Source organism: Microtus pennsylvanicus, chromosome 2 (genome assembly GCF_037038515.1).
Source record: "Microtus pennsylvanicus isolate mMicPen1 chromosome 2, mMicPen1.hap1, whole genome shotgun sequence".
NCBI lineage: Eukaryota > Metazoa > Chordata > Mammalia > Rodentia > Cricetidae > Microtus > Microtus pennsylvanicus.
In genome coordinates, this window is record NC_134580.1 from 65,229,735 (window position 1) to 65,250,633 (window position 20,899).

Consider the following 20,899-nt stretch of genomic DNA (forward strand, 5'->3'; position numbering starts at 1 on the left):
TCCTGAAGTTGCTTTTGATTAGAGTTTTATCCCAGAAAGAGAAAGCAAAATTTAGTACAGGGTCTATTTGGGATTGGAGGGGTGTGTCATTTCACACAGGCCTCAAACTTATGAAGAGCCTCAAATGTAGACTTTTCTTTCAAGATTTGTGTGTGTGTGTGTGTGTGTGTGTGTGTGTGTTGCCAGTGAATGAAAAAAAGAAAAAGGAAAGGACATGACTGCTCCTAGGTATGGTGGAGGAGAAAGTTTATTGTAGGTATGTGGGAGAGCAGAGCCAGATACAGTTATCAGACTGAACTGGGCCAAGTAGGGAGAGGGGGAGGAGAAGGGAGAAGAGAGAGGGGAACCAGGTACAGCAGCCAGGAGGCCAAAAGTACAAAACGGAAGGGGGGTTAACTAAAATGTCTGGATTACATAGGGAAGAGCCTCTGGGGGAAGGGCAGCCCACCCCCTGGTCTGGAGAGTTCAGGGTAAAGGGCGGGGTAGGCTGTGAGCCACACCTTGTAAAGGGAGGAACTGAGAGATGCAGGGAGAAGCTGGCAGCCAGGTCTGCTTTGATATGTTAAAGAGGCACCTTTGCTGTTTGTCCCAGGTTTGAACCAGAGGCCCTTGAAGATCAGAAAGTTTGTGATCCACCATGTGGGTTCAGGGAATCAAACCCAGATTCTGTGCAAGAGCAGCCAGTGTTCTTAATTGCTGAGTCATCTCTCCACCCACCCACCCCTCCTTTTTTTTTTCTTTTAAGATACTGTCTCCCTATTGCTGGCCTGGAACTCACTATGTAAACCTCAATAGCCTCAAACTCACAGGTATCTGCCTTCCTCTTTCTCTGCTGGGATTAAAGTCCTGCACCACCACACCCAGCAAGAAATATTTCTGAATAAACACATCCACCCACCTTAGAAAGACAAGATCAGAGGAACAAGGAAAAGTAATAGAACAAGTCAAAACATTCCAGAGGATTCAGATTTGTGTGTGTGTGTGTGTGTGTGTGCTTGCAGGAGAGTATATGGACATGTGTGCTTGTGTGCGTGCTCACAGGTGAATGTGTGTATCTATGTGCATGTGTGCTCACAGGCGTGTGTGTGTGTGTGTGTGTGGTGGGAGGTGTTAGTGTGTGGTTATGCTTGTGGAGGCAGGAGGACAGTTCTAGGTGATTGCCTTAGTTTCCTAGACAGGGTCTCCCATTGACTGGAACTCACTGCTTAGGCTGCTAGCTCCAGGGATCCACTGTGTCCTGCTTCCCCAGTGCTGGGAATATAAGCACATGTCATGCCTGGACCTCTTGTTGATGACATAGGTTGAGGACCTCATTCTGTTCCTCACAGATGCAAGGCAGACACTTGGCCAACTGAACTATCTCCCCAGTCTATGGATTCCAATGTGTTTGGGGTTTTGCTTTTGTTTGTTTGTATTTTTTAAGATTTAATTTTTATTTATGTCTATATGTGTGTATGAGTGTGGGTTTGTGCATGAGTGCAGTGTCAGGAGACCAGAAGAGGGCACTGGTTCCCTGAAGCATGGGTACTGGAAACCAAACGCTGCTCCTCTACAAAGCAGTATGAAATCTTAGGCTCTGAGCCATCTCTCAGCTCCCATGGATTCAGATGGTTAATGGAGTCCTGAACAATCCCCAGGTCCTGAGGATGAAGGCAAGCTTTTTACTTCTTTACAAAACTTGCCCTATGCCATCTTAGAGGCTTCTTGGCTTTAACCTGGAGTTGAGAGTGTGTTGTATTTGTGGAAACCGACCATAAAATGAGACAAGAGGCTGCAGAGGAGTCTTTAAGCAAGTGATGTATAGAAGCATCCTTGGAAACACATCGCTGTCTTTTCATCCAAAACATACAAAGAACTGGCATGAAGTGGTCATACCTGTCTTCTCTCAAAGACATTGCTGAGTCTCGGCACTGACTGCCTAGTGTTAAAACAGGTTATGAGGTTCTTGGGCAGTGACTATACCCTCCTGTCCTATCAGACACCCCACACACACACACCCGCAGCACTGGCAGAGCGCAGTAAGGAGAGTCAAGAGTAACAGTATAGGCCGGGCGGTGGTGGCGCACGCCTTTAATCCCAGCACTCGGGAGGCAGAGGCAGGTGGATCTCTGTGAGTTCGAGGCCAGCCTGGTCTACAAGAGCTAGTGCCAAGACAGGCTCCAAAGCTACAGAGAAACCCTGTCTCGAAAAACCTAAAAAAAAAAGAGTAACAGTATAGCAGATGTGAAGGCTTCCCGCATCCTCCTTTGTCCATGAAAGCCAGCTGTGACATGGTTAGCACCAGAGTCCAACAGTAAAGAAACACTACAAACAGTTAATGGGAAGAATAATGCGATAGCCCGCCGAGAGCCATGTACATCACCAGATGGAGAAAACAGTTGCAGTGCAATAAAATGAATAACTTCATTGATAGCGAAGTCTCCAAGCAGTGGAAGAAGATGCAGTAACCAAATTCTGGGAGAGCCGAAAGGGTTTTTGGTTTTTTTGAAAGATTTATTTCATGTGCATGAATGCTTTGCCTACATTTATGTACACAAACACACACCCACACCCCACATGCATGACCAGTACCTTCGGAGACCAGAAGAGGGTGTGTTCGGTCTCCTGGAACTGGCATTATAAGCCACCATGTGTACGCAACAGGATTCTTGTCTTCTGCAAGAACAGCCAGTGCTCAGAATTGCTGAACTCTCTCTCCAGCCCCAGTTGAGTTTTTGTATTTGTTTGTTCCCTTGTTTTTTGTTTTGTTTTGTTTTTTTCTGAGAGCAGACCTTCTGCAAGAGCTCAGTTTTCCTGATCAAGCTAAGTGAGGTGATACCAAGTAACACTGCTTCACAGCGACAGAAAGCTTGTTTAACTGTCTTGAAAAACCAAAATATATATATATATACATATATATACGTATATATATATATATATAGTAACATACCAACAAGCTAAAGGACAAAGCCCACATAGTCTTCTCCACAGAAGCAGAAACATACCTAACAAAATACAAAGCCCCAAGAAAAGCACCCACAAATGAGGAACAGAAAGGAGCTTTGTTAACCTAATAAAGGGAATTCACAAAACGCAGTGACCAACTTGGTGTTTGACACTGGGAGACAGGAAGCTTTCCAGGACTGGGAGCAAGTCTCTCACCATCATCACTCACTATTCCTCTAGAAAACAAAAGGCACCTGGATGGAACGAAAAAAACAAAACAAAAAAAACAAAGCTGGATCCATTTGCAGAGAGCCTAATACGTAGTCACGCTAAGGCACAGACTATGGAACCATTAGGATGAATACGACAGCTTGGCAAAGCTTGGGGCTACAAGATCAATGATCCAAAACAGAGCTAGGTATTGAACTCAGGGCACTGTGAACTAGGCAAGCGTTCTGCCCCAGATCATCTGCTGGTGGAGATTTCTGTACAAGAACACAGGGACAAGACAGGAAGAAATTCCATCACTTGCCTTCTGGAATCCTACAAGGTATTCATAAAACATGAAGGACAAACACTATTTAGCCCAGCCTCACAAGACTGCACTTTGAATCTGAAGTGCCAGGAGGTGTGTAGACATGTATCTGAGCCCCATATTCTGATCAGAATTCCCCCTGGACACCTAAGGTCTCAGGGTTTAGATTTGATCACTTACTGCTTTCATGATATAGAGACAGGGAAAAGGAGAAAGTCCTGGAGAAAAAGGTTTCCATTCAGAGATGCACAGATTAAGGTCACACTGAAGGGACATGATCACAAGAATAGTAAGAGCTGGGTTTTTTGCTTTTCTGATCTCAAATTTAAGCAGAGCATTAGCTAGGCTCTTACCTTAGCAGTCCTTGGATCATTCTTCAAAGAGCAATCCTTTAATGACTGGGTTGGTGTTCTTTCCCTGTAACCTTTGGTTTTCTTCTAAAAGTCAACACACACACACACACAAAGGCACACGCACACACGTGTGCGCGCGCGCACACACACACACACACACACACACACACACGGCATAAACATTCCTCCAGCTGTGACTTTGGTGGGTCTGCCTGAGGGACCCTTCCCTTAGAATGCCCCATAGGAATGCATTTCCCTGCAGTGGGCTCCTCTGTAAGAACTTTTCTCTGTGGGATTCAAGCTTAGCTGAATGACGGATCTGTGGTGATTACTGGGAGTGGGATTACAGCTGGCTTTAATTTTTCTCATGTGCTTATTTTCATCCTAGTAAATACTTTTTGAGAACCTTCTATTTGCCAGATGTGTGCTGGGCACTGAGAGAAAAATGAGCAACACATACCCAACTGGAGGATCACAGAGAAGAAAATCAACAGTAACCAGAATGTATCACGTGATTTGATGGGGGATGCTGGGCATGTTATGGGCATCACAGAACGAATGCCTCCAGATCAGTGCTTCCTAAGACTCCCAAAATGTGAGCCCCAGCAAATGAGTTATTGGCTTTTCTACTTAATGTCATTAAATTCCGGTGCCAACAAGATGGCTCAGTAGGTATAGGTCCTCGCCATCATCACCCAAGTCCAACCCCCAGATCCATATGGTCAAAAGAATTCCCAAAAGTTGTCCTCTGACCTCTACCCGTGCATTGTAAAGATTTAATTTTTAACTATGGTTGTGTACACATGTGTGCACATGTGTAAGTAGGTGCACACTATTTTAGATGCACAAGGAAGTCAGAAGTGCAGGATCCCCTGGAGCTGGAGTCACAGGCAATTTTAAGTTGCCTGACATGGGTACTAGGATTTGAACTCAGATCCTTTGAAAGATCAGTCCAGGATGCTCTTAACCTCTGGGCCATCTCTCCAGCTACACATACAGTAACATTTTCAAATGCAGGCTACACAGAGAAACCCTGTCTCAAAAACAAAGCAAACAGAAAGTTTCAAATGTAACAAAACCCACAAATATACTATGTTCCCTGATGTCCAAGATATTTGATTTTTAAAAAATAACGTGGAAGAAAATGAACTCTAGCTGGGGTCTGGCTGGAGGTCTTCGGGTCACCGTGTGCCCTTGGAAGGGATGGTGGGACTCCAGCCCACCTTTCTCCTCACAAGGAGGAAAGAGTTCTGTCACGCCAAAGTGTGCTGCCCTGCCACAGCACCAAAGGATAATGTACCCCCAAACAAAGAGCCAAAGCAAGCCTTGCAGCAGTTAACGATCTCGGTCTGCTATACTGAAAGATTCCTGTGCTGAGACAAAAACTGTGCTGCCAATGACTTTGCTGTAAAACATGTGGATGTATGGGATAGGATAAAGCAAGCGAGTCCACTGTGCTATTGTAAGGCAAACCCTTCACCCCGAGGCAGCAGCTGCTCTTCCTAATTGGGGTCCTCTCATGGGCCTAAAGGGCTCAAAGCCTCACTTTGATGGAACATATTCTAGGAGACAGCTTCTCTCTCCCCATCTTGGTGCTCTCGTCTGCAGAAGGCAAGCATGGGCTGCTGGGAGACGGGAGTAGATATGGCTGGTTTCCATACACCATGAGCCATTTAGCAGAGAACTTGGCCACTGTGCAGGAACACTTGAAGTGAATTCCATGGGTGTGGAGATAGCCCTGTAATGTCTCCTTTTTCCTTTCCTTTTAGAACACATGTATAGGAGCTGCCAAGCCCCATTTCACACAGCCACAGGCACTATTTTTGGTTGTTGTTAAGGCTGGAGGCAGGGAGCCCTGAAATGGCTTTGCCTATGCTGTCAGTTCTGCGAGAGCTGCTCTTTCAGGACCTTGGCAAAGACATCTGCCTTCTCCCCTCCAGAACCTAGGCCTGCTTATGGGCCTGCAGCATGACAAAGCAGTATAAGTCAGCTTCCACACTGGCTGAACACACACACACACTGGCTGAAAACACACAAACACAGACAGACACACACACACTTTAACACTTTAAAATGTTTTCAGTTTCATTTTTTTTCCTCTATCCTGAAACTTGGCCTGAATTCCCCCCACCCCAAATGATGACTATTTCAAACGCACTATTTCTCTATGGATAAAGCTACTTTAATGGCAACAGCCTTGAAGACTGTCCACTGAGATCATTAGTAGGGACTGTGGTTATTAAGGGTGGGGAGACAAATGACCTGGGCTGACGTTTTTAGGGTAAGTAAAACTAAACAAATGTTGGAGATGAGAGCTTTTTCTTTAAAAAGTAGGAGACAAGAAAGGTGTGAGTATTGGTGTTTGTCTTCTTGAAGACAGTTGGCGAGGGAAGGGCATGGGCATGGACAGACTTGGGGGGGGAGCGCTGAAGTGTAAGGAGGGAGAAACAGGAGTAGGGGACCCATTGGCTTCAGCCTCTCCCTGACTGCCCAGCAGTCTGAGCAGCTGGTTCTAATGAGAGCTGTTTCTGAAGTGGACCAATTGCCACTCAGCAAATGGGTTAAAATTACTCCTTCCTTGTAGCCTAGCACATGGCCTAAAATCCCCTCCTGCGGGGGCTGCTACAAGCACAGCCCCATTTGTGAACTTTGAGAGGGAGAGTTTGAAGTCGAGACCTTAATTAAAGACTTGAGTGTGAAGATGAAAACCCTGAAGGATCCTAGGCAGTGATCACAGGACAGGAAGCACCTAGGTATGGCCGCTTCCTATTACTGGATATCAAGATGGGGTATCAGTCAGTACAAATCAGTCCATATTCCTTTCCAGCAGCCCCCCACACACTCCAAAGGCAAGCATGCCTCTCTATTTGATCTAGTGGCATTTGCAGAAAGTATTAGGCAAAGGGGAACAAGCTTACAGCTGTGGTTTCCTCATGCACCCTCCATGGGGATCATTTACCACCAGCTATAGGCCCTTTCTACTCTGAAGGTTCGTCGTGTCTAACCTTGTGTGAATCTTAAAGACACAAAGCTTCAAGGAGCAGAATTTCTCAGGATGCATTCAGAGTTCTAATTTTTAAAAAAAAATCCCTGAGATAAGGCTGATTCTCAGGGATAGAACACATCATTCCCTGCCTCCCGTCTTTCCTGTTCATTTCCTGTATCTTAAGTGATAAAACTCTAACGAAAGGCCAGGAAGGGTTTATTCTGGCTCACATGTCCAGGGTTCACTCCCATCGCAGCGGGAGAGGCAGCAGGAAACTGGTCAAAGTTCGTCCAGTCAAGAAAGCAATGTATGTTGATGCTCAATTCTATCTCTCCACTTGTATGGGGTCCAGGATTCGCTGCCCAGAGAATGGTCCTGCCCACAGTAAGCAGGTCTTTACCATGTCCATGAACATAATCAAGACAGCCTAGAGGCCCATCTCCCGGGTGATTCTAGATCCTGTCAAGGTGACGATTAACACCAACACCACATCTCGAAACACAGTAATATCGCATTTGCTTATTGAGAGTGTTTGGTGACCAAGTGTGCCAGTAACGTGCCAGTAACCCCAGGTTTAGGGAAGTAAAGGCAAAAAGATCTTGAGTTGGAGGTCAACCTACCTGGACTATACAGCAAGCTCCCCGCCAAGCTTTTAGAAAGCAAACCCCATCTCAAAAAAAAGGGGGTGGGTGGGTTTTGGGTACTATGGACACAAAGATATCACACACCACCAGTAGTTACCCAGAGTGTAAAGGACAGGCTAGTGACATCGGATGCTGGGTGTTGTTGGCCCCTAGCTCTTCTTAGTCCAACCAATCCAATTTCACCAGCATTTAAATATTAAAGACACATCTGTGCAGTGGTTGAACTGTGTGCATCTGTGTAGCCGAGGGAAGGGGAGAGGGGCTACGCACAATCATCAGAGCCAGGGCTGTTTTCTTGGATGCAGACAAACTTTAATGGCAAAGCCTGTGTACAGCACATTCTGCGACGGAACAGGCAGGACAGCTGCTCGCTTTCAGAGACAGAAACATCTTTTCCCATCCAGTCTCGAGCATCCTCAAGGGAGTGATCCTCCTCATCTTTCTGAAGACCACTTGACATTTTAATAGGTGATTAGACATACTTAAAAAGAAACCCAAAGTAGAATGTATCTTCCGAGGAGAGAGGATGAAAAACCCTTTTCCATTCTTCTAGACAAACACTCATGGGCACTTCTACTTGATATAGCAAGAGATTTGCTGGGGCAAACACTGAGGAGAAGTGGGTGCTTCAGTGCCAAACAGGCCAGCCCTGAACAGACACCCTGGGCAGCAGGTTCCCACCCTCACTGTTTGGTGTTACTTCTCGGCCTTTATTTAGCACAAGGTAAATCCTTGACCAGCAAATTCAGAATAGAATTTGGGGATCGTAGGGAAATTCTTCTATCATATATGTAGCTCCTTACTACCTAATTAGAGAAATTAATATTATTTGTATTAGGGTTTGTTCTATATATTGGAATGGTTTAAGTACTATCTAATTTTTATTTTATACTTTCAAGAGAGTCAGAAGGAATGGAGAAAAACGGTGTGACTGAGTGCCCAGCTGTGGGGCCAGGCAGCTACAAACCGGCCTCTGGGAAGGCCACCTACAGTTCTGGGAAAGACTAAGGGAGAACATTACACCATAACACCACCAAAATCTACAGCTACTCTGGTGTTCTAGCTACAGCAGATGTTCCAAACAACAGAGGCTTCAACTTAACATCTAAATTTTAAAATGTGGTATTTTAACAACAGATAGGCTCAGAGAGCTCATCTGGGAAGTGACATCACAGGAGGAAGTGACATCACAGAAGGCAGCTGCAGACTCAACTGCTGCTCCCAAATCCTCTGCTCCTCTCAGGCAGACACGTAAGGTGGTGGTGGCTCCTTGGTTGTACCGGTCACAGCATTGGCGTCATCATACGGAGGCAAAAGCACCTGGAGAGGAGAGCCCAGAGTCAGTGTTGAAAGCAGGCGATAGGCACACAGTCCCGGACACGCACGCAGATAAACCCTGCCTACGTCCTGCTCTCAATTCAGCTTCTCACTAAGTGGATACAGTTAATGATACTCTGCATCCTTAGAGCAGCACCTGGGAGGGACTTCCGGGGCCTCTGATTTTTCCTGCCACTTCCTACCTGTGCCTGCATAGCTAGATGGTGTAGTGCAAAAGAATAAGGGGGTGACAATGGTTCTCCCAGGGGTGTGCACACGGGGCAGGCCCTAGGTCGATGGCAGAACCCACAGCTGTGACCTCGAGACATGGGGGAGGACCGAATTCACACTCCTTGAACACATTTTGTCCTCGTGGGTTTTACATCTGTAAAACAAAGACCAGAGGGCCAGAGGTCTATATGCTTGGTAAGAACCTGTAGAAGCTGGAGCTAAGGAGTCGGTGCTGACTGACAGAGAACACCTCTGTGCTCACATTCCAAGCACAAAACCAGAACTTCTCAAGGTTATTCGCTGCGTGGGAAGAGAAATAACATGAAAATTACACTGTGTACTTTCTATTCTAGATCCATTTAGGCTTTAAGTAGTAAACAGTCACACAAGCCATAAAGGTGCTTGTCCCGTAGGCTCCTGGAGGAACACCACTACTAAAAATCCTTAGTTCCTGTCACACCCCACTCTGCCTACCTCACACACACACCACACTTCCACTCCAACTTAACATAGGTCGCCATTTTCCTCTTTTCCACTTCTAACTCCCATAGGCTGCAGTCATTACGCCACCCGAGAGGGGGACCTGGTACCCACCTGACAGTGGGACTCAGGAGGTATAAACGGCTCACGCCATTTAGTCTGTCTCTGAAGCTTCCCCTGTGAGGAGGTTAAGCTGGCCCACCTAGACAGTTGTCTGGATAGTTTTGATGCAGCCAGAAGTCAGAAGCCACAGCGATGTCATTGACGAGGGCCTGGAGGAACTGGGACTGGATTCAGAAGGTGTGGCTTTAACTGCTGAGCGGACAGCAAGCTTTCCTGCTGGAGCAGGGCACAGCTTATCAACTGTCAGCAAGGCAAAGCTACAATGTGTAAGAGAATCCTGCTCAGATTTCTCCAGGCTAGCCATAGGAAGCAGTTATGTGCAGGGGAATCCCTGACACAGCCAGACGCTTCTACTGCTCGCTGCTTTCCCTCCTTCCTGCTTAGAGATACGAGGCAGGGCACACGAGACCCAGAACAGCCTCCTTCCTACAGTGCATTTGACTGGCATGGCTCACAGGCAAGCAAGCGACAGACAACTGGCAAGGTCTAGCTCCAACCAGACTAACAGGCAGCTCTACAGCGAAGCCAGGCTCCGAACACCACATCCCAGAAGCAGCTGTTCCTGTCAGCTTGGTGGCCTTTGTTTCCACAGGGGCCAGTTAACGCTGTTCCTGGGTCCTAAATACTTCACAAACTAGGCAAAGGACAGAAGCACCTGAGATGCTGGATCCAGGCGATTCCTCTCCAGCAAGGAGGTACCTACAGGTCTCCCCACACAGGAACCAGCCACTCTTCTAGCCGGCAGACCTGCAAGCCGCGGCTGGCATGTTCAAGGCGCTCACACCTGCCACACACACCCAGGAAGACACCGTGCTGTATGTGGAGGAACGAATGATTTGGGAGGCAGAGCAGGCAAACTAAAGAACGGAGGGGTGCCCGTGCAGACTGGACATCAAGGAAAGCCTCTCAGAAGGCAGAAGGAAGTGACCAGACAGTAGCGAGAACATGAAAAGGTGTGTGTACACTTGGGGTAGGGAGAAAGGAGACGGGGAGATGCAGCTGGGAAGACACGCAAGGCTCTGTACATATGGCTGCGGCCTGAGCCTCCAGCACACAGGCTCTGTACATATGGCTGTGGCCTGAGCCTCCAGCACACAAGGCTCTGTACATATGGCTGCGGCCTGAGCCTCCAGCACACAAGGCTCTGTACATATGGCTGCGGCCTGAGCCTCCAGCACACACGGGGTAACCTATGGCTGGTGGAAGCCGTGAACGGCACTAGGGACATTACTGTAGAATGACGGTGGATCAGCATTTCCCTCCACAGCCTCCCTGAGGAATTCACTGGCCTGTAACTATCACTCACTGTCTCTGGAGAAATCTTACACCGCGGGGCTGCTGGAGAAACGAAAGCAGAGAGCAAGCCAGCACATCCAACTCTGTTGCCTTCCTTCTCACAAAAGGAAACGTTCAAGCCAAATTTCTCCAAAATGCTCACAAATTGAACGCAGCATTTTCTTTCCAGGGAGGCACAATTAAGTTCTGTCAAAATAAAACTCTCACACTTTGGTATTCTCGATGTTCACCATCAAACCTGAACTGAAGTTTCACTGGGAATCAGCATCTCAACGCTGATAATCTTTTCTCTGAAACGCTCTGCTGACTTCTGCTTGTCATGTGAAGTCAAGCGGCCTGGAGAATTTCTCCCTCCACCGAAGCTGGTGACAGACACCGTTTCACTGTTCCATGCTGGCTGTGAAATATTCTTGACGTGACATCTCTGGCCATCAGAATACTTCTGAAAGTTCTCCTACCCAACAGATGCTGAGCCTGATACTGACGGGAAAGCAGGATGGTAAGGACCAATACTCTGTTCCTACTATGGTCGGCTAGCACTGAGGATGCTCCTTTTCTACAACCAAGGCAGATGAAGTACTTGGACATCAAGAGAAATGACTTTAATAAGAGTAACACAAAATTTGCCAACTAGAATGCCATAACATAAAGAAAATGTGATTATCTTGATATTGTTATCACTTGGTACTTAGCTAAATGAGGTCTTTTAACTGTTCACAATGAACCACCAACAAAGGGCCAAGAACATATCCTACTTCAATGTAAACTTGCTGCTAGCAATCAGAAGCTAACGGCCGAGTGAGAACATGCAAGCCACGCAACTGTGGGGCATTTTATATGAAGCCCAACACAAATTCTACACACGTGCAAAAACCCTTTTTCTCTCCATACACCCTCCCCTGGGGGCAGCTGGCTCAGCCAGTAAAGTGCTTGTCTGTGAATAGGCCGAGGAAGACACCCAATGCCACCTCTCGCATGTATGCGCACACAAGTGCACACACAAACACAACACCATACAAACAATAAATAAAGTCTGGAAAACAAAATCCACTATATCAGGTAATAAATGATAAAATGCCAGGGGAAAGAACTACAGCCATGCCCCATGCAACAGTGGGGCTATACGCCAAGAAACAGACCATTAGGCAATTCCATCAGACATGAACATCCTGCAGAGTATTTATATAACTAAAATGGCTACATTATCACCCAAGCAATTCAGTTATGGGGATACCATGTAACATGCATGTTGTAGACTGAAACATTGTTGTCAAGTACCTAGCTATTTAATGGTAAAACTAGAAAATGTTTAGGCACCAGGGTTAGGGCTGGGCTTGAACCATAATATTTGAATTTAGCCAGTAGAGGTTTATCTGTAATTCTGCGGTTGCAGGGCATTGTGTATAAGCTACACATGATCTCCAACAGTCTCAAAAAAGTATCACAAAGTGTTAAAATATAGGCTGAATATCAACCAGATGCAACCAAACTACCTAAGGGTCAGTTGAGAGATTGGCCCGATCATCCTGGCCTACAGGCATCTCTGAGGGGCACTGTCTTAACTGATACAGCTCCATGCCAAGTTTTGTGTTAATTTCTTTTCCTGGGTAGAATCACCAGGTAAGCAGAGTATTTGAGTTTCTGCAGCTGACTGAAGAACAAGCCTCACCTGTCAGAGAAGGGACTTTAGATCTGAGGCTGGGCAGTGGGACTGAGCATGGGCAGTCTAGACACTAAGCAAAGCGACTGGAAAGTGATATGCTTTCTGATGTTACTAGTTCTGAGGTTAACAGGTTTCCACAAGGAAGGATCCCCAAATCTCATTCTCACTTATTCCCATGTCTCTCAGCACAGCTACATAGGAAGCTGAAGACAGCTAAGGATACATGAGACTGTATCTCAAAGCCCCCCAAAGGAGTGTTATTGCCAACGCTCTCACACAGCAGGTCATTTACCAACAGAGCCATCTTCCCCAGCTCTTACTTCCCTTACACGGAAAAACTGAACCCTTTTGTTGAGTGTATTCACAACACAGAATTCATACTTCAAACCGAAATTGGTCCTGACAGTTCCCACAGGTACAATGCAAAGGCTGGAACTCCACCATGACACGGCGACCTGAACTGAGAATAAAAGCGGTTCTGTGTGCTTACACATTGAGGAAAGAGGCGGACAGGGTGAGCTGACACCACAGTAATGCCGTGGGAGGCAGCTCAGCCACTTCCTTCCCAGTCAGAATGTGCAACACCACCTACTGCCCTACAGCCTTCTAGGGCTCCAGCCTCACCTGGGCTCAAGCTGCAGCCAGTCTCGGCGGGAAACAGAGAGCTGCCCTGCACCCCAAGTCTCCACATTATCTGTTCCCTGCTTTGCACTAATGGAAAGGGAGAAATACCTCCGGTAACAGCACCCCCAGACCCTCTGTAGTTATTTTCTGTTACAGCCTAACCTGTGTCTACCAGCCTTGCTTCTTCATGACCACAGCACACGTTCCTTCCCGTACTGCACTTTGAAGTATCATAAAGCTTTCTTTTGCTATTATACTGCCTGTGACAATTTTAATGAAAATAAATGTATTTTGCCCTTGTAGACACACCCATACTCAACCAAACCATTCTCAGGTTATTATACGATGAGGCTGGAATGCTTTTGTTATTAAAAGCCAAGCTGCAACATAATGATGTATGGAAATGTCACAATGAAACTCATTACTTTGACCATTTGTAAATAAGCAGATTTTAGTAACAAAACAGACTAATGTGGATGTCCTTCCACAGAGCTGGAAGGCCGAATTAATCCATACAGAAAGGGCTCAGTGCCTGGCAGATGGCAACCCCTCCGTGTCTGATAAAGCCACTCCAGAGCAAGGAGGGTAACACAGGAGAAGAGCTCACGGCTGACCACATATATGCACATGGCAGAGACTTGGTGCCGGGCCAGATGACCCTGAAGTTATTGTCCTACCTGTCCAGTAAGTGGTTTAAAGTTGCAGTCACATACAGGAGAGGGCCTTTAAGTATCCTGTCACTTTCTCCCATCACCACCAACTCTCATTTCCCTCCAAGGCTCTCTTCCTACCCCTGTTCCTCTCCCTGGAGCAGACCTGTCCCTCCCCCAACTGTAGGCGTAAGTCGCAAACAATGCCACACCAGTTTGGAATTATGATTAATATGGTGATATTTATTTAAAGGGGAAAAAACTTACAGATCACTGTCCCAGACAACAGCCCTCTGGGCAACCAGGAAGGGAGTCTAGTCGCCGGCGAAGTAGGAAGTGAAGAGAGAGAGGGGAGAGGGAAGTGGCCGTTTTTTTTAAAGGGATAGAGACCACGCCCCGATGGGCTGGTATCTCAGTGGCTATAGGCTGGAGGAGTGGAAGGACCTCCCGCAACACCCAACCTCCCAGCTGAGCCCTTAGTTCAGCTCAGATACCAGGTCCACACCAACTTCTCACAATGGTCTTGGCCTTTTAGAACCAAAAGGGTGAGGAGTGGGGGCAAGGACTAAGAGTTCACACAAACTACTTAGTTAAGAAAAGACCCCCTTAAAAATGCCCCTGGAAATAAGACCTCCCTTTTACATCATTTCACCATCAGGCCAGCAGGTTCCAAACCAACAAATCATAGGACATGGTTCTAAACCTCGAAACCCAGAAGTTTTCACTCCTCAGTCCCACACTGCAGGATTCTTGCTACTTCCCAGGCCCTCTGGGTCATTTAAACAGATGTTCTTAAATTTGGCTAAAACATATCTGAAGCTCACAAACTTGTCCAGCCCATTAGTTATGACTTTTCTGCAGAAAAGACTTGTTTACATTTTAGGCTGCTGACTGTTTAGTTCTTGGGGATGAATGAGCCTCAAAGTCTAACGAAAGATCTTTCTGGTTGCCAATTTGATCGCCCTCTCCTCTCTTCTCTCTATGGTTAAGAAAAAATGCACAAAACCTGGTCAAGAACCAGCCTCTAACCATGTCTAACTTATACTGAGAAAACCCAGACTAGTAAGTAGGTAGAGGAAAAGAAAAAGGGAAAGGGGAAAGGGAGGGGGAGGGAGAGGAGAGGAAAGGAAAACCAGCGGGAACCACGCCCAATTACTGAAAGTCTCGACTTGGGGACCACCATGACGTCACTCTCACTGCTAAGCTCCCAGAGCGGTCTGGTGGGCAAAGGTTGACCTTAACCGACCTTCAGTGTGTCAGAGACTCTGTTGGGATGTGGCTACCGGGGAGATGGTTTGCCCTTCGTCTTTTAGCTGTATTTTTAAAGCAGACTCAAGAGAAAGCCTCACACAGTGAACTACTTCTGAAGCAGGAGCTTGCGTAAGGCGACTGGCACAGCATAACCGACCCCGAGAAGTTTACATTTCTCCTTTAAATTATCAAAACCCTTCCTCTTGTACCCAAGGCTATAATGTTTTTATCTGGAATCAGAATTTCAGACATCGTTTTACCTTAAACATTAAATCTCACTGATTTAGAGGACCCCGTCCCACAGGAACTGGGTCCCATACACTTGGGAAAACGCTGCTATGACCGGAGTTGTAGGATTATTATTGAAACAAGGCTACACATATTAAGTCCCTAAAAACTTCAATTTGCTAATGTTTAATGTGAAAAACGCTTCTACAATTTACATACTCATCATTTTAATGTGTTTTTTCCTTCCAGGGAGAACATCTTCACGGCATCAGGAGAACGTGCTGTTACATAACATATCCACCACATGGCCTCTCCAACATGGGGCTCTAAAGGGGAGGATGCATCTCCCTAAGGCACCAGCAGCGATGCAGAGGGGCACCTTGGGATATTTTAAACTCTCAAGGGAAACAAGCCGTGCAGACGCGACAGCTTAACGCACAGAAGAGCTGGGTATTTATCCCACGGCCTGAACGAATCACTCAGACCTCAAGGCATTGTGTTCGGGACCTCTGCCCTGGGTGTTCCCCGCAAGGTCTCGCTGCAGATGGAGGCAGGGCCAAGCCTGGGAATGATCCCCATTATCCAGAACTCTTCTGTCCTCCCCCTGAGCAGACCACAGCATGCACACTGTCTTAGAAAAGGAGACAACGCATGTTTACTTTCTAACGAGAGCCCCAGTGTCTTCCCACAAAGGTCAACACGAATTTATTTCGCCTGGGAGAAGAGCCATCTGGCCCGATACTTAATACGAAGTGAAAGCCATGCGGGATGTATTATTATGTCGATGTGGATGCCCAGCGCTGACTCGGGCAAAGGAGAAGCTTACATCCCTGTGTGCCACGAAAAACTGGATCACTGCAACCTTCTAGAAGGTCTCTGGGGCAGGCATTGGCACTTTTGGTTTTTAAATTAGAAAGTCAAAATTAAAGCCCCTAGTTCTTGTCAAAAAAAAGAAATCTTTAAAATTACGGAATCTCAAAACCCACATAATGGTCTCCAGATAGCATTTCCCACTGAAGAGAAACGGTTCCTGGGAGAAACGTCAGACCACAGATCTGGTGCAGGAAATACATAAGCCTCTGTGACATTGGGGAGCAGGAACACTGAGGATCCTGCTGAGGCTCCAGCTGGCCACGCCTGACCCGAGCATCAGTGCTATGACCTGTGTGATGTGTTTGTGTCCAGGGAAGCCTGTGTTCTCCCTTTCTAAAGATACAGGAATCATTTATACAATTCATCAAAATACATGCGGTTTGCAGTGGAATCGCCTCTGTTCTTCACTATCTTCTGTTGTTTATTTTATATTTCTGTGTGCTGGTGATTGGCTGTGTGCATGTCTGTGTACCGTATACGTGACTGGTGCTTGTGCAGAAGTCGGAGCCAGATCTGGACCTGGAGCTACAGAGAGAGGGGCTGTGAGGCATGTCGTGCTGGGAAAGGAACCTGGGCCCCCTGTGTTCTAACTGCTGAGCCATCTCACCAGAGTTGTTTTGGTTGGTTGGTTGGTTTTTGTTACTGTTTTCCAGGCCCAATTATTATCTATTTTATGGCTTGGATGGAAAAGACTCACAACCTGTCAGTAACCTACTGGGAGCAGATGGAAACTTTTGAAAGCAAAGCTTGCTTAGAGGGAAGGCAGTCACTGGGAGGACCCTCCATAGCACTCTCTGCTTCTTGGCTGCCCCGGACTGAGCAGCTTCGAGCACCACAGGGTCTGCTGCCATGACATTCTTCCTATCCACCACAAGCCCAGGGTAGTGGAACAAGTTCAATCACACGACGGAAATGTCTAAAGTATAACCAGAAGAACCCCTCTCCTCCTAAGTCATTTCCTTTAGGAATCTGTTACACTGACAACAACCTACAATGTGGTAGACTAAGCAGATGATAAACAAGTCTTAGCCAGGTACGGTGGCGCAAACCTTTAATCCCAGCACTTGGGGATTAAACAGAGGCCAGATCTCTGTTGAGTTTGAGGCAAGCCTGATCTACAGAGTGAGTTCCAGGTCAGCCAGAGCTACACAGTGAAACCCTGACTTGAAAAGACAAACACAACAACACACACACACACACACACACACACACACACACACACACACACACGTCTCAACAAGAAGCCGCAAACACTAGGAACACTAGGTACCATCACACAGTAGACAGTGGGGGAGGTCTCACCTGTGGTGACATCACACCTACCGTGGTGTCATTGCTGGTAACATAAACCAGGACGTCAGAGGAATTCCTGCTATTGATGTATCGGTAGCAGCTCCAGACGCAGCTTATCAAGTAACCCTGCAAGTAATAATCACTGCGTTTTGAATTTTCCAAAGGCAGACGGCTTAAAACAATACAAAGTAACATCATAGTTTTTACTTGCATACCCAGGCTAATGTTACTAAACCTAATGCATTTAAACTTGCAGAAGTCGGGGATAGAAGCTTTCTGGCAAGGGACGCCCTGGCAGACACTGGTCAGATTTATTAAGCCACTTACCACTGTACTACTTATTTTTTGACAAGATGTGAGTACACCTGCTGTATAGCCCAGGCTAGCCTCACCCCCCTCCCCGCAAACTTGCTGTATAGCCCAGGCTAGCCTCACCACGCCCCGCCCCCGCCTGGCACCTGACTTCTGGTTATTATAGGCATATATTACTTGACTGTTTTTATTCTACAGGATTATCTCATTTTATTGTACCATTTTCAAAATGAAGTATCTGCAGGTACTTAAGGTTAACACCACAAGAACAATGTGCCAGAAATGATGCGTGAAGAGATGTTCGTTAGATCAGGGACGTTCTCTGTGCTCCTGCTCCAATCATCTTTAACTGGATTAGAACTCAATTATTTCAAAATGCCTCCCTAATTTTAAAATTCTTTGACTAAAAAAAAAAAAAGGTTAAACGGAGAAGGAAAACAGAAATGCCACACACTGTTATTAAAGATGTCAAACAGTATAGTGAACCCCCCCCAAATTTCAATCAAATTACCACGGGATCCAGCAACCCCGCCCCAGGGACATGTATGTCCACAGGGCTGGAAACAACATATCCATCCATGTTTTACGCATGAATGTGAAGGGTAGCGTTGTTCACGCAACTGTATGCCTGTCATGTGCAGGATGGACACGTGGCATGTCACACACCAGGGCACACTGCCACTATCCCGGTGAGTGCTGTCAGCCTGACATAGCCAGGTCATCTGAGAAAATACCTCCCGCCCTCCTGCGGCCTGGGCTAGAGATAAGCCTGAAGTATTTCTCTATCACACAGACAACAGAATAAACTGTAATGTTAGGAAATCAAGAGGCAATGGACAAATTATTTTATTTCCTTCAAGTTCAGAAATACATTTATATTTAGTCCATAAGGAGACTATTCATGCTTACCTTAAATGCCAAAATAATGCCGATAAACAGAAGAATAATAAGAACCAAACACGTAGGGTTCACGGACATTATATCGTCTCTGTAGGGAAAGTTGGGAGGCTGAAAGGAAAAGAGGCCTCATTAGCAAATCTCATTCACCTTTCAAAGGTCTGTTTCACCAGCAGCAGCCCAGGTGCTCCCTTGAGAGCAGATATTGTTATTTAGGGCAGATACAAAATTCTCTCCCACCTCTACCCACCAGAGAGCATCAAACAGTGAGCAAGGGAGGCAATGTGTTCCTAACTCAGACACTCCAGCAAAGAAAAGTCTGCAGAGAGAGAGGGAGCCATGGCACCTGGCAGGAATTCTGCAGTGATAGCACCTAGGTTTTAAAGGAACCTTCTGCTTAACTCAAGGACTGTTACTGAGTTGCTTTTCCTGAAGGAATTTCCGAATCTTTGTACAACTTAGTCTTAAAATGGACCTGGCAAACAAAGAGGTCTCCTGTGGCTAAGAACTGCTTAGGTAATGGAATGGTTCCTTCAAACAACTCTTAGATAAGAGGTTTTGATATACCAGTATTAGTTTGCTAAAGGCGGTCTTTGTGTAACAATAAAAGAGGCTTTTGCACAACATGAGAGGCAGAGACAGGAGAATTCCTGTGAGTTTTGAGTCCATCCTGGTCTATTTAAGTTCCAGGACAGCCAGGGCTACACAGAGAAACCCTGTATCAGAAAACAACAACAAACAAACAAAAAACAAAAGAAAGAAAGAAAGAAAGAAAGAAAGAGAGAGAGAGAGGGAGGGAGGGAGGGAGGGAGGGAGGGAGGGAGGGAGGGAGGGAGGGAGGGAGAGAGAAAGAGAGAGAGAGAGTTGCTTTTGTAAAGCAACAAGGCAGTCAGCTTATCTGAAGGGGGCTCCCTGCTGCTGCATACATTCTGCAGGGACTCTCCCCACAGGACACAGAACCAAAGTCAGAGGAGGGGTCCTCCCAGTGCACCCTGGAGTCCACCATCAATGTGTGGTACTTGGTACACTCCTGGTGCAAATGGGTAGTGTTTTCCTGATGCTCTTCAAGTTCAATATTCTAAAGGGTGTGTGCAGAACAAGGAGGAGAACCTAGTGAAACAAGCATCTTTGCTAACGGCACATCTTTCTAAACAGATTCTCTTTGTTTTGTAAACAATGACAATGAATTTCTAGGTTAAAAAAATCAAAAGCGCACATCTACAGAAAGACATCTGCGTGTATATTAACTGTGCTTTACAGGACTCCGCAGCATTCTCAGATAAATAAATGCCTTTCTAACTCACTGTATTCCAATTATCTGCAGTAGCCGTCAGGGGAAATGTCAATATTCCCTTTCATTGGTGACAATGTGTGCGATCTGGGTTTTGGTTTTGTGGAGACAGGTTCTCACTAGGTGGCCCAGGCTGACTGTGGACTTTTCCTTTTCCCTCAACCTTCTAGGTGCTGGGATTATAGGCAACCATGGCCAGCTCAGAATGACCATTAAGTAGTATGGAACCTTTTTTCTTTTTTTGGAGGGGGAATGGGAAGTTGAGATAGGGTCACACGTAACCCAGGCTGGTCTCAAAATCACTATGTAGATAAAGATGACCTTGAACCCCTGGCACCTCACCTGGTTTTCTGAAATATTTCACTTTATTAATTGGTTTGTCATTACAAATAAGAGTGAAATCTCAATCTCTCTCTCTCTCTGTTTTTCAAGACAGAGTTTTTCTGTGTAGCCTTGGCTATCCTCGAACTTGCTCTGAAGACCAGCCTGGCCTCAAACTCACAGCGATCCACCTTAATGGGATTAAAGGTATGCTGCCACCACCTGACTTTTTCTTTTTTTTTTTTTCACAGTATTATCATTCCACTCAGCTCCAGAAATATTGTCTCTGTACCACATGGTGGCTCCAAAGAGAATGAAGAGCAGCAGAATAAGGCGGAGTTAAACAAAATGCCACCGAATGTCCTCTGTGCCGTGCAGGGCTCTATAGGACTGGCAGCATCTGCAGCTCAGGGAACGTGACACACAATAGCCAGGGCTGCTGTCGGCCCACCCTCATCCTTATCCCCACCCGGTCCAGCCCACACATGGTGAGCTTGCTAGGCCCGGGTTCTGGCTCATTTCCAGCACCACCCGAGGAGCCCGGCAGACGATTACCAGTTAATGCCAACCCCCAGGCAGAGGCCAGTTCTCCCCCTGCCCACCACA

The 20,899-nt window shown here is 46.5% G+C and overlaps 1 protein-coding gene across 1 annotated transcript in view; it reads right to left on the minus strand.

Annotated features, from left to right (window-relative positions):
• Positions 1-8,205: 8,205 nt before the first annotated feature.
• The window catches only part of Laptm4b (lysosomal protein transmembrane 4 beta), a 57,988-nt gene continuing 45,294 nt past the window's right edge, over positions 8,206-20,899 (minus strand). Inside the window, exons 5-7 of the mRNA XM_075961227.1 lie at positions 18,694-18,792; positions 17,503-17,598; positions 8,206-8,763 (exon numbers count right to left, since the gene is read on the minus strand). Of these exons, the coding sequence (XP_075817342.1) occupies positions 8,683-8,763; positions 17,503-17,598; positions 18,694-18,792 (276 nt within the window). The 3' untranslated portion in view covers positions 8,206-8,682. The remainder of the gene's footprint in view (positions 8,764-17,502; positions 17,599-18,693; positions 18,793-20,899) is intronic.